The sequence below is a fragment of the Anarrhichthys ocellatus genome, unplaced genomic scaffold (assembly GCF_004355925.1).
Source record: "Anarrhichthys ocellatus isolate YVR2014 unplaced genomic scaffold, GSC_Weel_1.0 scaffold45, whole genome shotgun sequence".
NCBI classification, from domain to species: Eukaryota; Metazoa; Chordata; class Actinopteri; order Perciformes; family Anarhichadidae; genus Anarrhichthys; species Anarrhichthys ocellatus.
Window position 1 is genome coordinate 483619 of NW_022280075.1, and position 23492 is coordinate 507110.

The 23492-nt window shown below is 41.0% G+C and overlaps 1 protein-coding gene across 6 annotated transcripts in view; it reads right to left on the bottom strand.

Moving 5' to 3' along the window:
- Positions 1 to 2008: 2008 nt before the first annotated feature.
- Positions 2009 to 23492, bottom strand: part of sgcd (sarcoglycan, delta (dystrophin-associated glycoprotein)) — a 246133-nt gene continuing 224649 nt past the window's right edge. For all 6 annotated transcript variants that reach the window (XM_031868948.1, XM_031868946.1, XM_031868943.1 and 3 more), the window contains 2 exons: positions 14148 to 14271; positions 2009 to 9691 (listed from right to left, as the gene is read on the bottom strand). In XM_031868948.1, the coding sequence (XP_031724808.1) occupies positions 9506 to 9691; positions 14148 to 14271 (310 nt within the window). In that variant the 3' untranslated portion in view covers positions 2009 to 9505. The remainder of the gene's footprint in view (positions 9692 to 14147; positions 14272 to 23492) is intronic.

Consider the following 23492-nt stretch of genomic DNA (forward strand, 5'->3'; position numbering starts at 1 on the left):
GTTCAAGCCGTTATATTATTTGCCTTTACCCAATTATTCATTATATCCACAATACTGATGATTATTCATCAAATGTCTCTTTGAGTGAAGGTTTTGTGTCAACCATATATCATTGCAATATCTGTAGAAGTATTTGGTCAAAAAATATTGTAATTTCCTACATGTCGCTTAGCCCTAGGCCACAGCTATTAAAGTGTGTTAAATGTCAAGGCACAGGACATCAGTCCAGAGTTCATTATAAAAAGAAACCTGACAGATTGCTGGGAAATGTAATGAAAACATTGATAATTAATAATAGGATGAATCCTATGTCTTAGTAACCATTTGTTAGTATGTTGACATACAAATGTAAAAATAAAATTACAATCATTTCAAAACCATATGAAGGATTTTAGGTGTGGCTTCCGGATGATGGTTGTCTACCTACTGTAAATACAGTATATATGCGGAAATGTGTGCATCTTTTATTCTTTTATTTTGATATACTTTATGCTTGAATCCAGCTCTTTCACTTTATCCACTCACAGTTAGTCACACAAAATAACGTAAGCAGAGGCTTGCAATACAGTAAACATTAATTAGTAACAGTTAGACTACAGCGGAGCAGTTAGCATTTATACTCCCACTAGCTCGGGCTAATTAGTCGAGAATAATTAGAAATAAATGTGGGTTGGTGTCTTGACCTACTGCTAATACTATTCCTCCATTTACCTAGCTCTTTTCATCCTTCACTCGGAGTGTCCTCCTGCTGTTTCTTTCTCTCTCCCATGTTTTATTCCTTTCTCGCGCCCTCTTCCTGACCTCTGATCAATGACCACAGCTGGCACCGACTGATACCTACAATAACCAATCAATTAAAATAGCTGAAACTAAATACACAATTATAAAAACAATGTAAATTAGTTTATCCCACTGTAGGCCTTCAACATTGTTTATAACTGTTTATTTCCTATTGAACTATTTACATCCTTCCTTGCCGACGCAAAACTTTTGTTAATCTCTCAGTGAACCATCGCTCTTTGCGAGCTCCGCAAGCTTTTTGGCAGTGGTGAAAATTTGGCATTACTTGTTTTAATCCCTATACTTTTACGATGGGTTATGTGACTACGCGTTACTATAGTTATCTCTGGATCCAGTAAATGTAAGATGATCAAGGTTTGCTGCGTGTGCGTTTGAGGGGTTTCAGTGAAACACTTTGTCACTGTGTCAGGTGGAAGTACTCGTTTTAAAATAAGTTTATTGATACAGTTTAGATTGCAACTCATAAATACAAACTGTAGACAGAAAGTATAATAAATCTAAGAGCATTTACTGAAATAATTCATTGCATTATCACAATGTGTTCTATATCCCTTTGTTTGCATAGAATGTGTGAGGATGCCCTTTGCGTTCATCACGGTACACACACACAAAAGAAAGAATAAAACAATCCTGAAAGTTACGAAATGACAAATCAAATTCTCAATCTCACAAATCGCAGATTCACAGAGTTGGAACTATTTCGGAACACTTCTTGAGTACAAAAACATCCACTGCTTTGAAACAGCTCGCTGTATTTAAACTATTTGAAAATCGGACAGAATGACATCAGAAGCCTCGGAGTGTTTTGTTTCAGAGTCCTCGATCTCCGCTGAAATTAAAGCACTCATTTTCAAAAGGTCACATGGCATGTTCCAAATAACAAACACAAAAAAGGAGAAATTACCACACCTCATCAAACAACACTGCAAATATATTGGTTAGCATTTCTCCTAGCCGCCGTGGAGTACAGACTGTCCACGTGTTACCTTTTAATTCAAAAAAGCCCGGCCACCTGGTACCTCTGGCAGGTGAAAACGCTTCATTCAAAAGTATTCATAAACACCATTGATCCAGTACCTACTAGGCACACGGACAGTTCATGAAACAGATCAAACACAAAATATACTTTAAAGGTTTTACACTCACTGCAGATGAAACAGAATTCAAACACATGGCACTCAACATCTTGTGATACATCTCGGTAACGAGCACAGGCAAAAGCAAATTGATGAACAAAACAAGCAAATGACAACCAGAGAAGAACGTTTCCATCCACCAGATGAAAAGTTGAAAACCACAACACTTTAGAGACATTTAGAGTGGAATCAGATCCCAGGACAGCAGCAGCTTTCCTGTAACACCTGAACCCAAAATGTGCAAGCCAAATTGTTTGTAACATACAAAAACTATAAAAAAATCAAGGAAAAGATGTTCCTTTTCGGCATGGCAATGTTAAACAGCTGGCTTGTAATGCTGTTTGACTCTCGTAAAATATTAAAACCAGACACAAAGACACACAGGTGATTTGAATATTTAACCAGATGAAATCACTTCTCTGTGGGAACTTACTCAACAAATAAACCAGCCTCACTGATCCAACAACGGGCCACATTCTTCTAAATGTGTGTTCAAACATTTTCCATATTCATAGTTCAAGTAAAGCTGCAATGCATTCCACAGACGTCATTCCTCTTCATGCAGGCTTTTAGGTAACATTCTTTAAAAAACAAAAAGAAATGAAAAGCCTTTCTCCTTTCAGCTGAGGCATGAGACACAGAGACGCCCGGTCAATCATCACTCTCATCTTTATAGGCTTCTTATTCCAATAATCCAAGAGTAAAGTCATCTCTAAGAGAAATCTTTGCCATTCTGTGAAAGAAAAGACGCTCGACTTTGAAACGTCCTCGGTTAGCCATCAGTGTCGCTGAAACGACAAAGAAAGAGCTGTTGAGTGAAAAAAAAATAAACGGGTCAAAACCCTGATAACAGAGTTAAGTTGGCATATCAAATGTGTGATTGATAGGGAAGCCTCTAATCCTGCTAACTTTCATCCTTTGATAGTTATTGTTAGATAAAGAAATAGCAGCCAGAGAGCATTTCAAAGTGACTTGTTGCCAGTCTTGCTCTGATGCAGATCAGTGGTTCTAAAATATCTACAAATTGGACAAGAACTTTAATGCCACGCGAAAATGAATACTTTTTGCTTTTAGCTTGAGGTTAGCTACCGAGCCAACCCGCTGAAAGCCCACACTCCGGGCCTCCAGCTGCTCTGAAACACAGATCAAACACTCTCTCGCTCTCTCTGGAGTCCGCCCTCGCCATCATAGGGTGAAGAAAGCGTGGATCGCGGCTTAATCTGCGGTGGCACAGGTTCACTCGGCCGATAACACGGTCCACAAGACAGGAGGCACGACCCAGACTGAACTCTGTGAGGGCTAAGCGTGAGGGTCGGGTGAAAACTATCAAATTAAAATATGCCGAAGGAAGCTTAAGTTCATGCTGAGCGAATGTGGACAGTTGCTCGACAGCAGCTTTAAACTGACCCCTCCGTCTGTTCTAAGGGATTGAATATTTGACTTTAAGTAACGGCACGGTTTCTGCAACAATTGTTGGCATCTAGAGGGCAATAGTGTCTTTGAATTAAGGCGTGGACTTAAACAACCGTCTGCTTTTCTCCTTAAAAAACACAAAGAGACAGTTCAGACTATTTTCCCTGGAATAAAAAGCTTAATTAACACCGATAAAAAGCTCCAGGGCGTGTTTGGTTCTTATTTGCATGTCAGCTGTTTTTACGCTCAAGAGACAAAGAAAGGAATCAGAACTCTCTGGAAACCAGTTTCACACATATGATTACCCACGTGCCATCAGAACGATATAGCTCCATGAAGATGATGAAGATATCAACCAAATGTGGAAACTTGGTGATTCAGGAAACGGCAGAAGATAAGACACACTGGAGAGCTGTTTTATGACATTTTGGGTAGATTGAATACTGTATCATGTCCCAGTTTCTGTTTGGATCATCAATGATATGATCAGGGACATCATGAGATGTATGTATATGTAAAGTAGTAGTATAAACTATAACGGTGCATCATTTTTAACATATTTTTCTGGGCTTCACTAACTTTTATCTCCATAATGAAACATTTGAAAATTGTTGCACTTACGAAGTGCTGAAAATGATTTTTGGAATTGAAAAGCTCGATTTCAAAATCAAACTTGTGTGGCGTTGTGAAGCTTTGTTGTCTTGACATCACATGACCATCATTAGTACAATGTAGCTACGGCCTTGTGTCGAAAAATCGATTACAAATAAAACACATGTGCGATTACGATGAAGTTGAACATGGGTTACCTCATAACTCTGTGTTATCTCTGTTGTCCCCTCTCCACCCAGTACACTGTTAAGTTGGAGCAGAAATGTTTGCACTGCAGATGAAAAGGAATTTGGTCCAGTCTTGCTCAGCCTGAGGAAGTGGATGACTTCCTGTTTTGTTAAGGATTAGACGCTGTCAAGTCACATTTTTCTCAGGTGGCCTGAAACCAGCATCTAAAAAACATCTGAAAACTTGTGTTTTGACTTTCTTACTATTGCCTTCAATGCTGTATGACATCTTGTTCTGTGTGTCGGCATTACAGTATTCAGAGCAGCAGGTAAAGAAAAGACAAAGATTACATAAGGGAAGCATAATATTGATGAGAATTAGCATGTTGAACCATCAGCTTGTCCTGTTTTTGAGATTTCACTGTCTTTTATAGAGAGAGTGAGAGGAATATTGACTGCTACAGAAATGTCAACTTGGTGAACCACCATCTGTAGATCAATGTAAACATAACACATCCTTAATACCGGCGCATCCAGTCAAGCTAACCCGGAAGTTAATTAAAAAGAAGCTCTCTAGTCTCTGACATTTGTGACAGTATATGTTTTAACGTATACTGTTACGTCAACAACCCCTTTGGGACAATGTCAAAGCTTCAAGAAAGTTGCAGTTGTTGGATGCTTACAGCATGATCATTGTATTGTCATGTTTAATTTAATTTAGATATAGTTGAAGAAAAAGAGAGAGGTCACAAAGAAGTCTGCAGCGATAAAGGTTTCTTGTTCAGCAGGTAAAATTTCGTCTTGTTTTTTTTTTTTCTTGTCGGGGAGGATCCAATGACGACTGCAGTCAATTTGAACAACGCCTTTTATTTTGGCATCTTTTAAAACTACTCCATAAACGGCAGTTTCAGACTGAAGAATGAAGAAAAATTGAAATTTGCAAGATGGATGTTAGGAAGCAAGTACAGAGCACTCAGCGTGAACACACAGGGCTGAATCACAGAATGTAGTCCGGGTGACATTATTCATTGATGAGCAATATAATCTACTGGGTCATGTCTGATCAGAGTCATCATCGTATCACCTTTAGGTTACTTACACACCAGAATGTGTGCATTGTGCACTCTTTAGAAATATTTTCAGTCTGATTGATATTGTTTATGATCTGATGATTAATCTGATGATTGTGTTTTTTAGTAAATAGATTTTTGTTGCCTGTTTCTGTATTAATCCCATCTTTCCCACCCTGTGCATCATTTCCTTGTCTGCTTCTCTTTACTTTTGGTTTCTGTGTTTGCTTCTCTGAGAATCATTTAACACATTCTGTGGAGCATAAGAAGAAAACGAAAGCTCACTCGTAGTAGCACAAATTTACACACACACACACACACACACACACACACACACACACACACACACATCACACCTGGAGAGAATGCAAAGACCTTGGGCCCAACAGAACAACAACAAAACAAAAAGAGAGCAAGTTTGTGTTTGTGTGAAACATCTGAGCTCAGCAGGAGAGACAAGGACAGGAAGGAGAAGGCATACAAACAAAACCAGCTTGCTCTCCACAGGCGAACATTGTATACATTGCTGTACATGCTAACTCAATGAATCCGTTAAAATGATTTTTCCGCCATTTTACTATAAAACACATAGTGATGTACATTATAAAAAAGGCTTTCCTTTTTGAAAAAGAGCAGAATTTGCCCTTCGTCAGCGCTTATTGTTTGATGCGCACCAACGTGGTTGTGTATACATTATTTACAAATACAACCGTACAAAATTTGTATTTCTCTTGTGTACATGTATTCAAAAAACAAATACAACAGATAGGTTCCATTTTGTTGTGAAATATTTCTGAAAGTACTTTAATACGCAGCGACAGAGAAGCTGAGAGACGGTGAGAAGGTGGGTTCACCTGACTCTTCAAAAGGATGCGATACTTTAAACAACATAAGATATGAATAAATGCAGTGCGCTACTATGATTGTGTTCAGGAGTTATCACAAGGCACTGGGTCAAAAGGTCTAGTTTCTCGTGGGTGTTGTCACCAAAGATCTTTACGTCTTTACACACCAAATAATTGTATTATAAAACAACCCAGTCGCCAGAAAACAATTTGGCATTGTACGTTTCTGCAAACCACTGATATGTTGAATGTCATCGTTTCTGAACAAAAAATAGTTACAACCATATCAGTCTTGTATCATGCTTGCAGAAATGTTGACTTTTGGTTTCAAATGGGACATGAACAGGGTTCTCCTGGGTCAAAGTCCTGTGTTTGTGTGAGTTAAACAGACCTTCCCATTCAAATCAACGTAGCACGATGGTCAGAGCAGCAGCCATTTTATGTGTACAGTTGCTTTTACGCACATTGTAGTTTGCTAATCTCCATATAAACTAACCGATTTACGGCAATCACATTTTCAATTATACCTAGAATGAGCAGTGGAGGAGTAATGTTACGAAGCATAGAGAGTCAGACCAACTAGCTAACTAGCCGGCCATCCGCCCAGAGATGCGCATCTGACTTCCTCCCGACCCGCCGCAAGATTTTCTTATGTACTCGTCAAATGACCAAAGAAAACAGTTAAGTGTTCTACTCCTATTCTATTTGTCTTGATCATTTTTAACGAAGTGGTCTCCACCTAAAACACAGGAAAAGAGTTCATACATTAACATGCTTTCATCATCTGAACCTGTTCAGATGAAAAACAAGTGTGCAAAGACATAAAGATCTTAACATGTTGGAGAAAACAGATGTTTTCGGCCAAGTAGTGTGCATTAAGCAGTGGACATCAGACCCATCAGTGCTGTTACCTGTCTGTTAAACTCCACAGGATCATAAATGTGCCACTCAAATCATTAACAGAAATACATACGTGTCTTCACACAGAATATATGATGATAAAAAGCAAAGTAAGAAGAGCGTCATTCCAAACTGGGGAAGCTAAAGTGGTAAATAGGAAAACAACTCATCCTTTTGCAGAGTCAGGTGCCATTAGCAGGGGTCGCTGCAGTCAGATGTGGCTGAAGGTCTTTGCATTCACACAAAGGGAAAGATTGGTGATTGGGATGAAACGGAACTGAAATCAGAGATTATGTTACTCGTTGATGCCAAAGAAAGTCTGTGTGATGTGCTTCTTCTTGCCACAAGTGCATCGACATAAGGCACAGGCACAGTTCCCCTCTTTCAACAGAGTGGCTCACATTAGTTTGTTTGTCCTTTTGTAAAAACGTCCCAGTGCAAGAAACAAGTAGGGCGACCACCGACGAGGTTAAAGCAGCTTACATTGAACATTTATGACGTGTGTTTTGCACATAACAGAACTCTGACAGTCATTATGTGAAATCAAAACAGCTTTCTATTCAGATTCAAATCAAATGATTACATCAAATAAAAACCAAAAAACTGGACCAGTGGTTTAGTGGTTTGTGTGGCAGAACTTGTGCCATGCTCACATCATATCACAAGAAGTGTAAGAACTTGGCGACACCTCTCCGCCACAACATGTTCAAATGTCAGAATCCAAGTTAGCAAAATAGTTGTTGTTAAAACTGACTACATTAATAATTCCCAATGAAGAACTGCTGATAGCACTGGAACGCTTATTTGAGGGGCTTGTCCCAGTTGGGTCAAGCCCCAAGTGTGATATGATGTGAACAGTCATAGTTTATCACAATACACTTTAAACAGATTGTAACAAAGACCAAATGGGCTGAATATTCTGTGGGCTAATTTACTGATAAACAACTTCACTGTAATGTTTTGTAATGATTTAGACCTCAACAAAGAAAGACTTCCTGTCTGCCTTCTGAAGTGGAATCAACTTTGACCCAATCGTTTATAAGATCAATTGGAAATTCCCCACTGCTCTACGTTTAAGTATCATTTTTTTCTTTTTTCCCACAAAATCCAAAGGGGGTTTATGTATTGTCACACTCACATAACTTAATGCTTATACACATATACAGCACATACACTTCTGGATTTGGTATGTGTTCAGACTGAAAGGGCAGTTCACAAGAGGTCTACCTTAAAAAACGTCCAGTGGATGTATTAAGAGAGCTGGAAACGGTGTCACCCCAGAGGCCACTGTATAGTCCATGAAGGTGTTACTGTATATTGGTAAAACTTTCACAGAGCCTAGAATAGTGATTTTAACACAAGTGACACAATCCCAAAGTAAAGTCTAAAGGCTGAGTGAGCCGGTGAACTGGAAACCTTTTTTTAGCTTGAGTGCCGGCCGAGCAAATTAATGGGTGGCATTTTGGTATCTAGTTCATATAATACATCCATGACACGTCTTCATGTTCATTACACCATCTTATATTCGGAATAGTTGTGATTAAGTGCTTATAGCCAACATTATGGGGCTTTAAAATGCCTAATGAACAACAGGAAAAGTATAAACCCTTCAGTTATCTCAGCTGGGGTGACCATCAGAGAAGAACAAAAAAAAGAGAAGACGAGGAAAATGGGGAGGGGGAGTGGGCAGGGCCTGTTGCAATGGGTGATCACCCTAGTGATTCTCGTACTGATATGCGCTTGAGGGAGAAAGGGAACAGATCGGTGTCTCTTCTCGTAAATCTCTGGAGATTTTCTTCTCAGGTTCTACCAGGAGGCTCCTACGAGCAAAGAGTGTCAGTGTGTGTGTGTGTGTGTGTGTGTGTGTGTACACCACGTACACTACATGTATACTGTGTGAATGCATGTCTGTAAGCTAGTGTGTGCATCTGCCATATGTGTGTATGCTATTAATAAATAGCGGTGTCATGTATGACTGTTGGGGTCAGACCGATATATTTCCATTTATGTCCTTTTATCAAACAGCCAATCAGTGTCCTATGTATATTCCAAATATAACCTCAGTTGTATAAAAAAGTTGCAAAGATTTTTTAATTTTTTTTATTCATGTAATTCAGTTTAAAAGCCTAATAACTCCTGCAGTGCTGTGTGTATAAAGAGCTTAGAGAGATGTGTACGACACAGTGGAGAGTTTTAGTGTCCCATGATGCTCTAAATACTGTTTTTAAAGGTTTTCCACTCTGAAACGTAGAAAATTAAGGGAGAAAATATCTTTTAGCATTGAAATATTGGCACAAAAGACCAGCTGTCAGCAGCTTGAATCCAAAATTTCCGGTACTGGCCTGTTAAAACATATCGGTTTAGCCTAAACATCAGTCTGAGAGTGTAATTGTAATGTGTATACATTAGTGTGTCTGTATAGGTACAGATCAGGCAGTCTTTGTATCTAGTGTTTGCTGTTTATTGATCCTGGAGGCAGGCAATATGTGTACTTCTGTCTGTTTTTGCCCGTTTTTCTTTCAGGATATCTGTGTATTTATTTATATTTGTATGTATCAGTCCTAAAGGCAGACATTGTTGCTGATCTGGCAGGTGGATCCAATGCCAGCCTGGGACAGGAAAAGCCTCCCGTTGGGACAAACGCAAACCTCGTAGACAGTCTGCCTGTTCCCAGAGGATGAGGAGCTGGTGGAGGCTTTCCCCTCAGGCAGCCGCATCAGGCGAATCCTCCGAGCATCCAGAGAGATCTGGTGTAGAGGGAGAGAAAACTGGTGAAATTGGAAACAGGGGGGAAACACAATAAGCAGATCTCCTGTGGGACAAATAGGAAGAAAAGGGAGAAATAGGTAGTTCGAGGTTGTTTAAGAGATTCTCTGACATTTCTGGGGGACATGCATGCTTGCTAGGTGAATGCGAAGCAGATTTTAGTGGTATTAAATGGTATTCAAAGTCAATCAGAAACAAAAGCAAATTGTCTGAGGCTCCCGAGAATTGAAAATATCTTATACGTTTCTTTCTTATCTTGTCTTAAAGTGGCAATTTTTCGTGCAACCGAGGGGAGGGTTGGGACATGGAATCCGAGTGCAGCTACGTTCAAAACCTTCATTGTGGTAGCGGCTGCTAGGAGTTGTGGTCAGAAGGTTGCTGGAGCCTGTCATGGTGGCAAGGAGGCCGTCAAGCTAAAGAGGGGTCTCCAGAAACATTCTGTTTTTGATTTTCATGGACAAGGATCTCAAGGTGCAGCTGGGGGGGAGGAGAGTGTCCAGTTAGAGGACCTCAGAATTGCATCTCTGCTCTTTGCAGATGATGTGGTTCTGTTGGCTCCATTAGACCATGACCTTCAGCAAGCACTATGAGTGAGAAGCAGTTGGGATGATAGTCAATACCTCCAAGAGCTCCGTATGGACCCAGTTCTGCAGTGAAACATACTTAGCTCTTCCTCAAGTCACCTTGTAGCAACCAAGATTCATCAACTTTAAAATTGTTTCTCCAGTAACACATCTTTAAGTAGAGTTATAATGGATTCAGAAAGTCTGAAAGGTTAAAGTTTGGACTTCTAAGTTGAATTATTGTGACTTTGGACATGTTACCCACTTGCTGTTTAAAAGACACGTCTAAGTTAAGTTGTTTCTTGTTGGCTGATGGTGAATTAAGGTGTTTGGACTGAGGCCAGCCAGACAGGACTGTTCTGTCGATGGTCACGATGTGTAACTTCTGGCAGAAAACCAGCTACATCTCAACACATCTTTAATCTCCCTAAAATCACCTCACCTCCATAAACATCTGGATCTGCATATCCTGCCTCTACCTGTTCAGATCACAACCCCACATAATGTACAGTATGTTTGACCTCCTTACAGTCAGGATTCATTCAGACTAGGTCAATCATTTGCTTTCTTTATAGGCTAAAAACTCATCTTTTTCCCATTCATCTTTACCCCGGCTCACCTCTGCTGAATCATGTGTCATGTGAAGCAAATCTCTTCACCCGCTCTCCATAGCTTACAAGCTTTGTTTTTCATGTCATCTTCTATCTCACAGGATTGCCCAAATCATGTCTGTGGCTCTTAACATCTCAATATTGTTGTTTGCATAGAATGTTAAGTGGTCTTGATATTGAACTCAATAGCAGAATATATCCATTTTCTGTGACATCAGATTTGATGTATTAGAGATGTATGAATCCATACTTACAGCGTAATTGCAACGCTTTAACACATTAATTGCACAGTGACAGAATAGCTGAGTGAGTGCAGTGAATGACGGAGGCTGTGTGTTGAATTTGAAGTACACAGTGTGAACTCTCAAGTGGCAGAGTAGTATCCGTGAGAAAAGTCACCCAGAATGCATCTGCTTGGCATCATCTCGATGGACAAATATCTCATGGATTGAGGCAACGGTAGCCTACAGGACAGAGAAGCGGGATTGCCACCAATAAAAATCATCAGTTTAAATCCCTGAAGCAGGAGACAAGATGTGGGTAAAGGGTAAAAGTAGTTTCATGTAAGGAAACTCAAACACTAGAAATCAGCTGTGCATTGTCAGCTATGTCCTGAGCAAATTACACATAAATTGTTGAAATATTTTGTTGACAAAGACAAGGGTACACCTGAAAACCATGTCCTGCTAAAAACTGAGCATAACATAACTGTCTGCTGACTCCCGGGTCATTCCTCTTGTCTCCCGAGGAATAAAAAGAGAGCAAAATACCGGAAATATTCATTCTGCAACACCGCAACAAACACACAGCTACTCATCCACTCATTTCATTCCCTTCAAAAAAACTGCTTTTCTCCCACTGCACAGACGCGAACCACTGCTGCATGAATCCCATCTATCTGCCCTCTCCTCCCGGCCTCCTGGGGCTCGTACAGAACTGGTATCTCACTGGCCGAGGAGAGGATGAGCTCTCCAACCATAAAAAAAGGTAAAGGAGCCATTACCAGGAGCCTCTGGGAGGCATCGCCATCAAATGACCTGGAACACTTTTAAAGCAGAGTCTCAGCTGACTACCTCAGACAGCTGCTGTTGAACAAATCTTTCACCACGAGGGGCAGACAGTGTGAGCCACTGGGTGTAACTGTGTGCGACTAGATGCTTTCATGTATGTGTGAAGCTGAGAGCGTGCTTGTTTTTAGTGAAGGACAAAAGTACATATGGATGAGGCAAGTAAAGGTTTTTTACAGATTTTCTCTCTTCATTTTATTTTTCTAATTTCCCAGGACTCTCCTACTTTGCGCACGTTGATGATGCACTTTGCTTCTGCATTGTACTCTGACACAACCTCGGGGAAAAAGAATCAATGAAGCGATCTCGATGTCTACACAATGTCTGTGTTGCAAAAGTAGAATGTTAGCAGAGCAGCAGCTGCAGTCCTCCATCATTGTCTACACAGAATGTGTTCAGTCACAGCGCTGAGTGTTGGTCACCCACATTCTTGCAGTGCCCAGAGTCCAATACACAATCACACACTGTGTGATCTTACTTTGTGATTGTGTATTGAAGTCCTTATGCCTGTTGAGAGCTGTATTGATGGAAATAGAAAAGTACGTGTTCCGTCAGACGCTATGCACAACCGGACGCTATCTTTTTAGAATCCAAAATGCTACAATCAACTTTCATGAAATATAAACACACTGTAAAATGTTTAAAGTTCTAGGACAAAACAAACAATCCCAGACCAGAGGTTGCCTCCCTGGCTGAAATGCCTCCAGTGCCTTACAGAGTCCACACAACATTTTTGAGGGAGGAAAACAATTACCTTGCATCACAGCTGGGTGTTTTTAGGTGTGCCACAGTACATCACTGCTGTGCATGGTGTGGGAAAAACACGTTGTCACCTCTGGTTAGACTGGGTGAAGTTACCCTTTTAGAGAACACGCATGTGTAATCATTATGTGACTCTGAGTGGCTTCAGGTGTGTGCGTGTCTATTTCTGTATCTGCTTATGTGGTTTGTCGGTGTCTAATGACCAAAGCCTTGGCAATAGCCGTGGCAGTGCCGTTGGGGTCCTGAGGAGAGAGAGAGAGAGAGAGAGAGAGAGAGAGAGAGAGAGAGAGAGAGAAAGGCTGTGTGTGTATGTGTGTGTGACAGAGGTTTGACCAATGGACATTTGCAAAACCAATGGAGTGTGAGAACGTGATTCTAATTATATGAATTGACCATCATAAGTTCAACAGCCTCACTTTCGACCACACACCCGTGAAAACTGCAGGGAGATGAGTTGTGGGCGTGGCTACTTTGGTTACTTTTAATCCAAGGGCACCTTGCAGAAACAGTCTCTCTCTCCTCGTCCATCTCATATCAGAGCTTGTCTCAACGTATGGAAATGTTTTTGTGGGAAACTTTAAGACACTTTCTTCTCCCTAATCCTCCTTCGCTGATTTGAACAGATCTGACATGACATGACTGGTGCAACCTAAGGTGGGAAATCCTTTTATCAGCACAGCCGGCTGTGATGAATGTGAGGACTGATGTGTGTAATGAATCAGGGGATGGTTGGAGGAATTTAGGAGCAGGGAGGAAAGGATGAAAGAAGCAGCATGAGGATGAGAAGTGCATTAGCTAAAAGGGGAAAAAATGATGGCAAATAGGCAAAGTTGAAGACAGAAAATAGGACAAAGGAAGTAAGAAGGGGACAAGACATGTCAGGAGGCTGGAAAAGAGTAAAAGATTGATGGAAAAGAGAAAGTAAGCATGTGAAAGACCCAAAGAATTGGTGATTGAAAGGAAGATGGGCAGCGAAAAGAATGACAAAATCAATCACCTTCCGTTCTCTATTTTCCTGCTTTTCTGTGAGGCTCTTTCAGATTCTGGTGGACGGCCAGTATGTGGGAAGCTGCCACCAGCCAATAAGCTAAATGCTGGTCCATTTTGGCTGAGGGAGCTAACTATTGTTTGGATCGCTGTTTGCTAAAAATAAGTTTGGACAGCAGAAATATTGAATTGAGATACAGCCCCATCAGCCAGTATGGCCGGAGGACAAGACAAGTTAAGAAATTGATTTCTCAACTTGTCAGTACACAGAGTGGAAGGTTTGGTCGTTGTGCCGAAAGCACGTTCGAAGTAAGGGGACTGCATTTAGCAAATTTCCCGGACAAATCTAGGTGTTTTACCTTCACAGCTTCACAGTCATCAAACAAACAACTCAATGAAAGGTTATAAAGGTTATGAATAGTTCATTTGCGCTACTGATTGACTCACCTCTCCGTCTTTGGACTCCAGTCGCAGCTCGTTCCTGCAGATAGCCTGGATGTCTCCTGCCTCAGCCAGGATCTGGATGCCTTTAGGAGCCTCCATCACTAGGGAGCGAGTGGGAGACTCGAGTCTGGGAAGAGTCAGAGGAAGAACAGCGCTGTTACCGATAATGTTTCCTCCAAACGTAGGACAGCTAATTCTTAAAAACAAATGATAGAAAGCAAGACAACACAGACGTTTACGCCGTGAATGAACCCACAATTACTTTTCTTTGTTATGATTGTCAGTAGAAAATTGGAATTGTTCCATTTTGTTACATATGATTTGTGTCAAACACCCAATTTTTTTTTTAATCACCTTCACCAACAACAAAACAACACTTTGGGGATCATGGAGGGAAACAAAAATGGCCCCAGTCTCAACGTTTGAAACTTAAATTCGTCCTCACAAAGATACACATGCAAGAATACCCTTCAAGGACCACCACCATGAATGGAGTAGAAATTGAGTGGATCTGACTCTATGGCCCACCTGCATGCTGTGCCGGCTTAGACATTTCTCTACGAGGATTAAAAACCAGCCCACTCCTCTTCATATCTTGACAAAACCACTCGGAGCCGATCCTTACGGGAAGCAGCAAAGGTGTCAAAACGCTCCAGTAGATTCAGACCTGCAGAGGAGGTCTCTGTAGACTTCCTGTCTTCCTGTCACCACGGCAGTTGTGGTAAAAATATGTGATGTTTTCTCCACAGGGAAGGTTTTCATTGATATCACACACACACTGTATTATTCAGCTGGGGGATTGTGAGCTTTAGTTCTGAGTGAGGAGCTGCTTTTAAAGGTTCGGTTTATATGCACATTATACAGTATCTGAGTCAATCATCTTCGCCAGTGTTCTGGGTCTAAGTAAGAATTTAGATGTATATGTGTCATGTGTTCATTTGGAGTATTCTGTTGATTGGTTGTCAACATGAAGACACAAGAGCTTCCTATGTAACAATATCATAAGAGTCATTCCTTTTTCAGCTTTGTTCTTGAGAAATGATGTGTATTTCTGTGATTTTGGCATGGTGGATGGCTGAAATACTACGACACCCACAAGCCTCATCTACCAAAGCTTTGGAGAAGAATCCAGTCAGAGGGGAGGGACTATCAAAACTCACTGGGCCCGGGAGGAAAGTGACTCAGCCAAGACGGCTCACGTATTTAATGTTGCAGCTACTGGGAATAAGTTCATGTGCAACGCCAAAGCAAAATTCAAACATGTTGTTGTGCTAACCTAACCAAAGTTTAGTAAAATGAAGTTTTATCAATATCATGAATGTTAATTACATTCTGTCCAATCTTTTACAAATGTAGATTAAGCAGCGGAGAAACAGACTGACAAAGGTAAGCTTTTAAACATTTGATATGCTATTTCATCATTAAATTCCCTTCAGAGATTTTTTGAGGATAGAATTCAACTGCATAATTTAACAATGCATAAAATTGTGGTGAAATGATGGTGAAATGAAAACTCGCTGCAGGCGCTAGCTCGCTGTCCAGTTTTGCTGCGGTGTTTTCACATTGACAAACCAGTAGCTGCAACAACTGGGAACAAACACTTGAGCTGCATTAGCTGAGTAGCTCCTCACGGGCCTGTTTAGTTCGTAGTGCCAGTTAGCATCATAGATAGGCTAAGGCTAGCATTTAGCAAATGCCTGGAACGACTGGAAGGGTATAGCTAATTAGAGGCAGAGTAGGTCTTCCCACAAGGGAAACTGGGTAGGCATTGGTAATCTCTCCCCAGTCAGGTGTGACTGGTATAGCAAATCTCAAAGTACTATGTTGTTGCTAATAAGAAACAGAAACCACACAATAGTTGCTGCAGTCCTGTAAAATGTTGCTGAAAAAGACAAAAAACACAGGACTGCTGCTACATTTGAATGGGACTTTTTACATGTCTGTGCCCATGACCTCAGACTGTAAACATTTATTCACAAATATCCAAGAATAAATCTTTATTCTAGTACTTTACTTTGTGTAGTGCTATAAAACAGCACTTGTATTGCACAAGATGATTAATGCAAAAAATATGAACAATTTTGTTTTACAATACTAATCTCTCAACTTGCACATGGCAACAATAACAGGTCTCTTGAATGGTTCATATGGAAAAATAGAAACAGACTTAGTATAACAAGTTGCATCAGCGAAAGTAACAGAGTCACACAAGAGCAAGAGGAAGAACAGAACCATCTTATTTCTGTTGTAATCCCCTGTAGTCGGCTGGTGTCATTCTCTGAATATGCTCCTGGCAGGTGAACAAAGTCACCTAAGCAGTGACCTGAATTCCCCAGAGGATGGAGAGAAGAGCTGCTGTAAAGTGGCTGGTTGCACTGTTACAATAGTAAATGTTGAAACAGGGCAGCAGCAAACTTTCAGCAAAGTAAAATAACACAACATGTCAAGAACCTCTGTTTGAGTTCAAACTCCGGTTATCCGGCAGGAAAAATGTCAGGGTGGAGGATGAACATTTTTCACCCCAAAAGTAGTATGACGCACTTCGGATGGGCACCAACTGGTGCATGCCACTGCATGGTGTGGTATTAGACAGGAGAGATAAAAGAGAGGAGATTTCATCATAATTATCAAGTCAAAATCTGTATTGTCTTGTTGGTTTATTGGCTCTTAGTGTTGGGCATTGTTACTGTTAAAAGTAACTTGTTACATTACAACGTTACAGCCATTAAAAAGTAACTCGTTAGGTTACAGCATTACCTATCGAGAAAACTAACTCGTCAAGAGTACTTTTGCATTTACAAAAATGTAAACTCTGCGATTCCTTGCACATGTTGGTTATATTATCCAGAGGGTGTGTAGCCTACTTTTCATTTTTAATCTTTCCTTTTCCCTTTTATATTTCCCCCAGTATTTTATCCAAAAGTATATTTGTAAAAAAGGCTGCGAAATTGTAGCATGAAAATTGTCTGTTTATTTCACATTCTCCATAAGGCCAGCAGCGCCTAACCGTACAACTTGTCAACATAAACACTTTAGCTGTGACCAATAGCCGTTTGATGGGGTGTCCACCTGAAGCCCTGAGAAAACAACCTGCCCACAGGGAATTTGAGTTTTAGATCGCAAACACCAATATAAAGGTATACTGCAACGTACAATGTGCTTAAGTAACACAAATCATTACAGTAGTTATTAACTATTGGTTGATCTGTGGTGCCTCTCCAAATATTTCCTTCCAAAGGCTCAGTTTATTGAGGTATTTCAGGAACAATATTCAGGTGCATCCATTTTCACACGGATGCACTGCCTGAGTTACAGTATACCGAAGGGAAGAAATGGCGACCAAAAGCTGACATACGTGACAAAACCTCCACTGATTAGGAGGGTGAGCAAGTTTCCAAATGAAAACTTGAATCTCCTTTGCATTACCCTTTGCTCTCTGCACCACAGAGGGTTAAGCCTGAACACAGATTAATTACAGTGTGTGAAACATGGTGATTAATCAAACGCCTCATCATCGTTGTTTGATTTTCAGTTGTTCAGTTGAAAGACTGAATTCAAAACGAGCGCTCGATTAAATTGGATAAATTAGCAGTTTTCTGTCTTCTCTCCTCCAAAGGCATCGGGCCAATCACTCACTCGGCCAGCTTGTTTTATTTTAGTTTCTCTGTCTGTGCCTCCGTCAACAGTGCTGACACAACCCATTAGTATTCATGCTAACCGATGCCACCGGAGGGCGAATAAAAACAAATTAGAGCCAGCGCAATTTAAACCTGTTGCATCTGGACATTAAGTGAACATGGTTGAGACTTTAATCCTACGCTTTGCAAGACAACAGAGCAAAAATTTGTCCCACGGAGGTCACGGCGAGAATGATAAAAGGTTTCAGAAGAGCTCAGGGATGTAGAGCTCTGGGGTTCTGGCTTCGAGTGGAAAAATGGAGTTTGGTGGTGGGCGTCTTCAAACATCCGACAAGCCGTTTTTAGGACACTGCCTTTGCCCCCTGTACATCCTCATCAAGCTTGGTGGCAGTCTGAGGCCATGAAAGCCTCACAGGTCATCTTTGGATATACTTGAGAAGGAGTTATCCATAATATAAAAAACTTCTGTGGCTCTAGGTTGAGGTACCTGGATCTTCACCCCTACAAAGAAATACTGTAAGTTTCTACCAAATTGAAAAGAGGTATTCAGTGTTTGTGGATGTGAAGGCCTCCCTCCTCTCTCATCCTCCCTCTTTCTCCCAGGTTGCTCTGCGGGGGTTCAGGCCACGGAATATGTCTGTCCCACGGTTATATGACTTTTCATTTCCTCTACACAGTCCCCGTGAATAATTTCACCATTTCCTTCACTTGTTTTCTGTCTCGTTTTAATATAAACAGTTTTTCATATTTCATAATAAAAATCTAGATTTAACTATGAAAACTGGAAGCTATATGCGTACAAACCAACTTCAAGAATGCCATGCATTATTAACAAGCCGATGTCAAGATATTTGCTCTCTTCCAGTTTCTGTCTCCTGCTTATTGTGCTGCTTACATTTGTCTTTGTTTTCTGGTTTTTAATCTTATGTCACATTTTACTTTTATGGATGCCACAAACTAATTTCCCCACAGCGATCGATAAAGCTCCACCTTGTTCTCCCTCTTGTTTTCTGTTTCACTTTTGTGCATCCTCCTCTTACCCTTTCGCTGTATTTTCCTGGCAGCATTTCATATCTGCAACTGGGATCAAAGGTTAATATCATATCGACCGCCTTCATATAACAACAGAACTTATTGGAGGCTTTTGACGAACAGAAAATATAAACTTGCACAGTCTGAAACCTGCGGGCAGCTTTCGCACTCTCCGTCTCCTCTACACGTAACTCCTTTGTCCTTGGCACCGACATCTTCTCCAAATTCTCCGTAACTGTTTCTTGTGCGGTGTGAGCACAGCGGTCAGAACGGTTTGGCGTTATAAATATATAAGCAACGGTGAGCTGAAATCGGCTGCCGTCGTGCCACGCAGCAAATCATAGGTTAAATGGCAATCTCGGGCCGATGCGAGTGCAGCTGATTGCTTCGCCAACAGCCGGACACTCTGCTGGGGAACACACCATCCGCTGAATTACTGAGATCAGTGCAAGCTGAAGGTGTGGAGGATGACGATGGGAGAGGGGAGGGAAAAAGAAAGGTGCGACTGTGACATTAGTCAGGACAGAAAGGGAAGGGGAAAATAGGGAGAGGAAGAGAAGTGTCATGGATATGGGACCTTAGTTTACTACCTATTCTAACGCTAATGTGCAAAGGTGATAATGGTGAAAGCTAGCAGCAGACGTGCTCTCTTTTGCAGTAATGTAATATGCTGCCCATTATTTCTAATGGGAATATGTGTTTTTTGGCCCCAATTCCTATTCTTTGGTGTCGCAGTATTCCTTTTTTGGTTAACTGCTTATAACGGCGCTGTGCAGTTTAATGCTGTGATAAATCAAACAAGGTCAAACAGTGAGACTATGAGAGAAGTTTAGGATCAGAGATTAATATGGGAGAAGCAAAGTGAGCACAATAAAACAAAAAAGGACGTGAGCACGTGAGGAGAATGAAAGAAGAACGAGAGAAGACGAAGGGCAGAGGGATGAGAGGAGAAGAAAGAGGAAAGACGGTGGATCAGGGTAATTGAGGCAAGAAGAAGAGGAGGGTGGAGGGTAAGTGAGGGCAGGGTGAGGATGAGGAGGGACCGCGAGATAGAGTAGGCATTTATATGGAGAGAGCAGGGGAGATTGGAGACGGCAAGAGTTGAAACAAGAGCTGAGATGGAGAGGCGAGGAAGACAAGTAGAGGAAGAGGAAAATATACCGAGGAGAAAGAGCTTAAGGCAACGTTCACCGAGTCTCTGATCTCGACGCAGACCACTGGTTGGTTCGCAGGTGCGATGGCTTCCTCTCTCATGATTACACTGTCCTGTGCTGTTGGGGTGCTATAGATACAGGTGTTGCTGCTAAGGACAGTAAACGTAGGAGACTTGTGAAATACAAAAAAAGAAGATTCGATTTTTTTTAAAGGTTTTTTTAAGGTCAAGCATGTTCCTTGATAGACTTGAGGTGGTATTAGGACAAGGTCAAGGCTGCAGTCGAATAGTCTTTTCTGCTTAGGAAGTCTCCTGACTGAGTGGGAGGACCCAGAAGCATCATAAGTGGCAGCATACATAAGTGGCAGCCATCATAAGTGGCAGCATAAGTGGCAGCCATGATAAAAGCTGGATCGAAAGCCGCAATGAAGCCGGCGAGAGGTGTGAGCGCGAAGGCTCCACAAGTGGTCGTGGCGCTTGGTTGTACACCTCTGAATTTTTGTAACTTGGTGTGCCCTGCTGATGCGGTCACAGCTTTTCAGACGTGACTGTCAAATGTTCTTTATAATGGATTTAATACTTGAATTCTTACTTAGTCATACAGCTACAGTATAGCTGAACTGTCTATATTATTGTTTGCTGCACTCTATAAACATGCTGTGATCATACCGTATAATATTGAATTCAGCCTCCTGCTGTGCGTTTCCGTATGTCAGCTCAGTTTCAATCTCAGCACAATAATATTGCAGAGTGAAGATTGCAGGGCACTAAAAACTGCCAATACAGGAAGAGCCATGGGACAAACATCACCAGATTGACTTTAGGTGAGTCGATCAAAGTTTTCATGATGTGAAAACTTTTAGTTTCTCAGCTTCCTGCTGGAAGTGAGCCACATCTCATTTCACCTGAAGAAACCCCCCCCACAATTCTTCTCGCAGCTGTTTCCATCGCTTCCATTTTCTTCTCTCACAGTCCCACATTCACTGTCCTTCTTATTGCTTCATTTTTATTCCTTTTATCTGTGCTCGGAATTGGCCGGGACATAAATCAAGGTGAACTATCAAATTCCCCGATGCTGCCATTTCACTTTCACAAAGGTGTTTGTCAGACGCAAGGACGCATCCTGTTGACAAGGCATTACCTCCCAGATGGATATGACGGTTACTGTCAATGTGTGTGTTTGTGAGTGTGTGTTGGGGGTTAACGCGATATCCCGAAATGGGGTTTGAATCCTCGATTACTACCTGCCAAAGGGTTGGGAGAGATTAGAGTAAGATTGGATTTTAGCCATGCACCGACGAGCTCGCTCCACTTTTCTGATATAATTGGATAGTTTGTGCCATATTTCATTCTCAATTGACTGCTTGTCACCAAAGATGCATAAATACTGGGGAGGAGGAAAAGGGAAAAAAAAAAACCCCACATTGCCCGAGACTCTGACTGACAAATGATACGGACAATCACATGATGCGGGGCTTTGGAGCGGCGCTCAGAAATGATCTGCGGAACACTGACGAGACTTTTTTCACTGTCTTATTATTCAAAATGATGATTTTGAAAGGAAAGCAGCAGTGATTGATGAATCACAGTTCATCTCGCCGCACACGCCACTGAAATACTGTTATTAGATATTTGTCATCAAAGTCCTTCTCTGTCCAAACCCTAATTCTCGTCACGCTCTGCAGCATTTCTTCTCTGTCAAATAAAGCTCCATTGTTTTTCTTTGTATTATGCCTCCATTCCTCATCTTTCTTCTTTTTGTCCCGTACTCTTCATCTATCTAGGTCTGTATCTGACAAAAATGAGTCCTCTATTCTATTTTCGCTCTCTCCTGTTTTGCCCGTCTCCTATACTTTGTCCTTTCAAGCTCTTTCATTCTTGCTCACGTCCTTTTTATCCCCCCTCACTTCCTCTCATTCTTTAATCTTCACACTTTGTACTTTAGTCAACTCTTCTTTTCTCTCTTTCTAGAATTTCTTATTTTCACCTCACAGACACTTTCCATCTCCGCCTCTCTTTTACTTCAGATCAAAATAATGTTACAATTTTGCAAAGAAAAGTTAGGTCTGGTGTCTGCTTGAAATTTGAATGGAGTAGGTATTAGCAGGGTGTTGCTGGTTTTGAGGACGAAGCTCTATATGACTGCTGTAGTGCATCTGTTGGGGCACCAAATCAACATTATTTAGCTTTGTATATGAATATGCTTTGAGGGAAATATAATGCAAAGATTCCTTAAAAAAAAAAAAATCGGTGAATTAAGAAGAACATTATTGTTGAACGGAAGTGCAAAATATTCATCGCAAATGTTTTTTGAGGATACATTCATAAAGGAAACCTATTGTGCGTTAAGACCAGGTCTTGGTCTGAGAACAACCTCTTCCTCACAACCTTTACTCCAGTGTAAGAACAACCGGCTACTTTAAGCACTGCCACAAATGCAGCTAAAACTCACTGGTTGAAAGTCAAAATGTCATCCAGTCATCCGGTGAAAAACAAAAACATCCAGCTCCTGGATTAAGAGCTACATTGTCATGGACCAAAGTCTTGGTTAGACCCTGGACATTTGGCTCAGTGATGGCTGTGGGTCAAAGGTCAGGGCTTCACCTAAATAAACAAAATCTTTTAGGCACAAGAATGGCCAATAGGTGTTTTGGTCGTTGTCGTTGGTAGTAATGCGTTTAAAATAAATTGTACTTCAAAGAGTATTTGTTGAAATACATTTTTACTCTAACTTGAGTACATTTGTAATTATACTGACTGAAACTACTAAACATTGAGCAATAGGCAATTTTGACACAGACACACATACTGAACCTCTCCTTGTGACACAAAGTTTTTTCCATGTTGTTTTGTTCAAAGAGATTAAACAACGCTTAAACGCACATATTTTTTCAATTGTCTGGTTCTGGATATGGCACTGTTATGGCAATTTACATGCACTTCACTTTTGTTATCACCTGTTGATACCAAAATTTGCAACAACAAAAAAAAGGCCAGGAAGCAAAAAATTAAACACAAAAATTGTTGCCAGCTGTGTTTTTTTAGGCATTTAATGGTGCTTCACAGGTGTTTCCTGTTATTCTGGTAAATTAAAGGTTGAAGGTGGTGTGCTGGGAATTACATGAGGTTACCAAACCCAAACGGTGTGACAGGGGTGTGAGGGAGATTTCAATCAAGCACAGACTGTACATGCCCAATCAAACCTGAGAACACAAGTGTGCAAGGTAAATATGTATTTGAATCAATAAAAAGCCATAGGTGTTTACATTTATATCATTATAAGTATTCTGACAATTATGGGTTGCATTTTTCAGTTTCACAGTTGTCTTTTCTTAACCTTTTTTCTTCTTCTTTCCTCTTTACTGTCACACAGCACTGTGGCTTTGTTCTTCTTCTTTCTCTCATTTTCTGTCCTGTTGTAAATCTCTCTCTCTCTCTCTCGCCACCGTCACAATGTCTCTCTCTCTCTCTCTCTCTCTCTCTCTCTCTCTCTCTCTCTCTCGCCACCGTCACAATGTCTCTCTC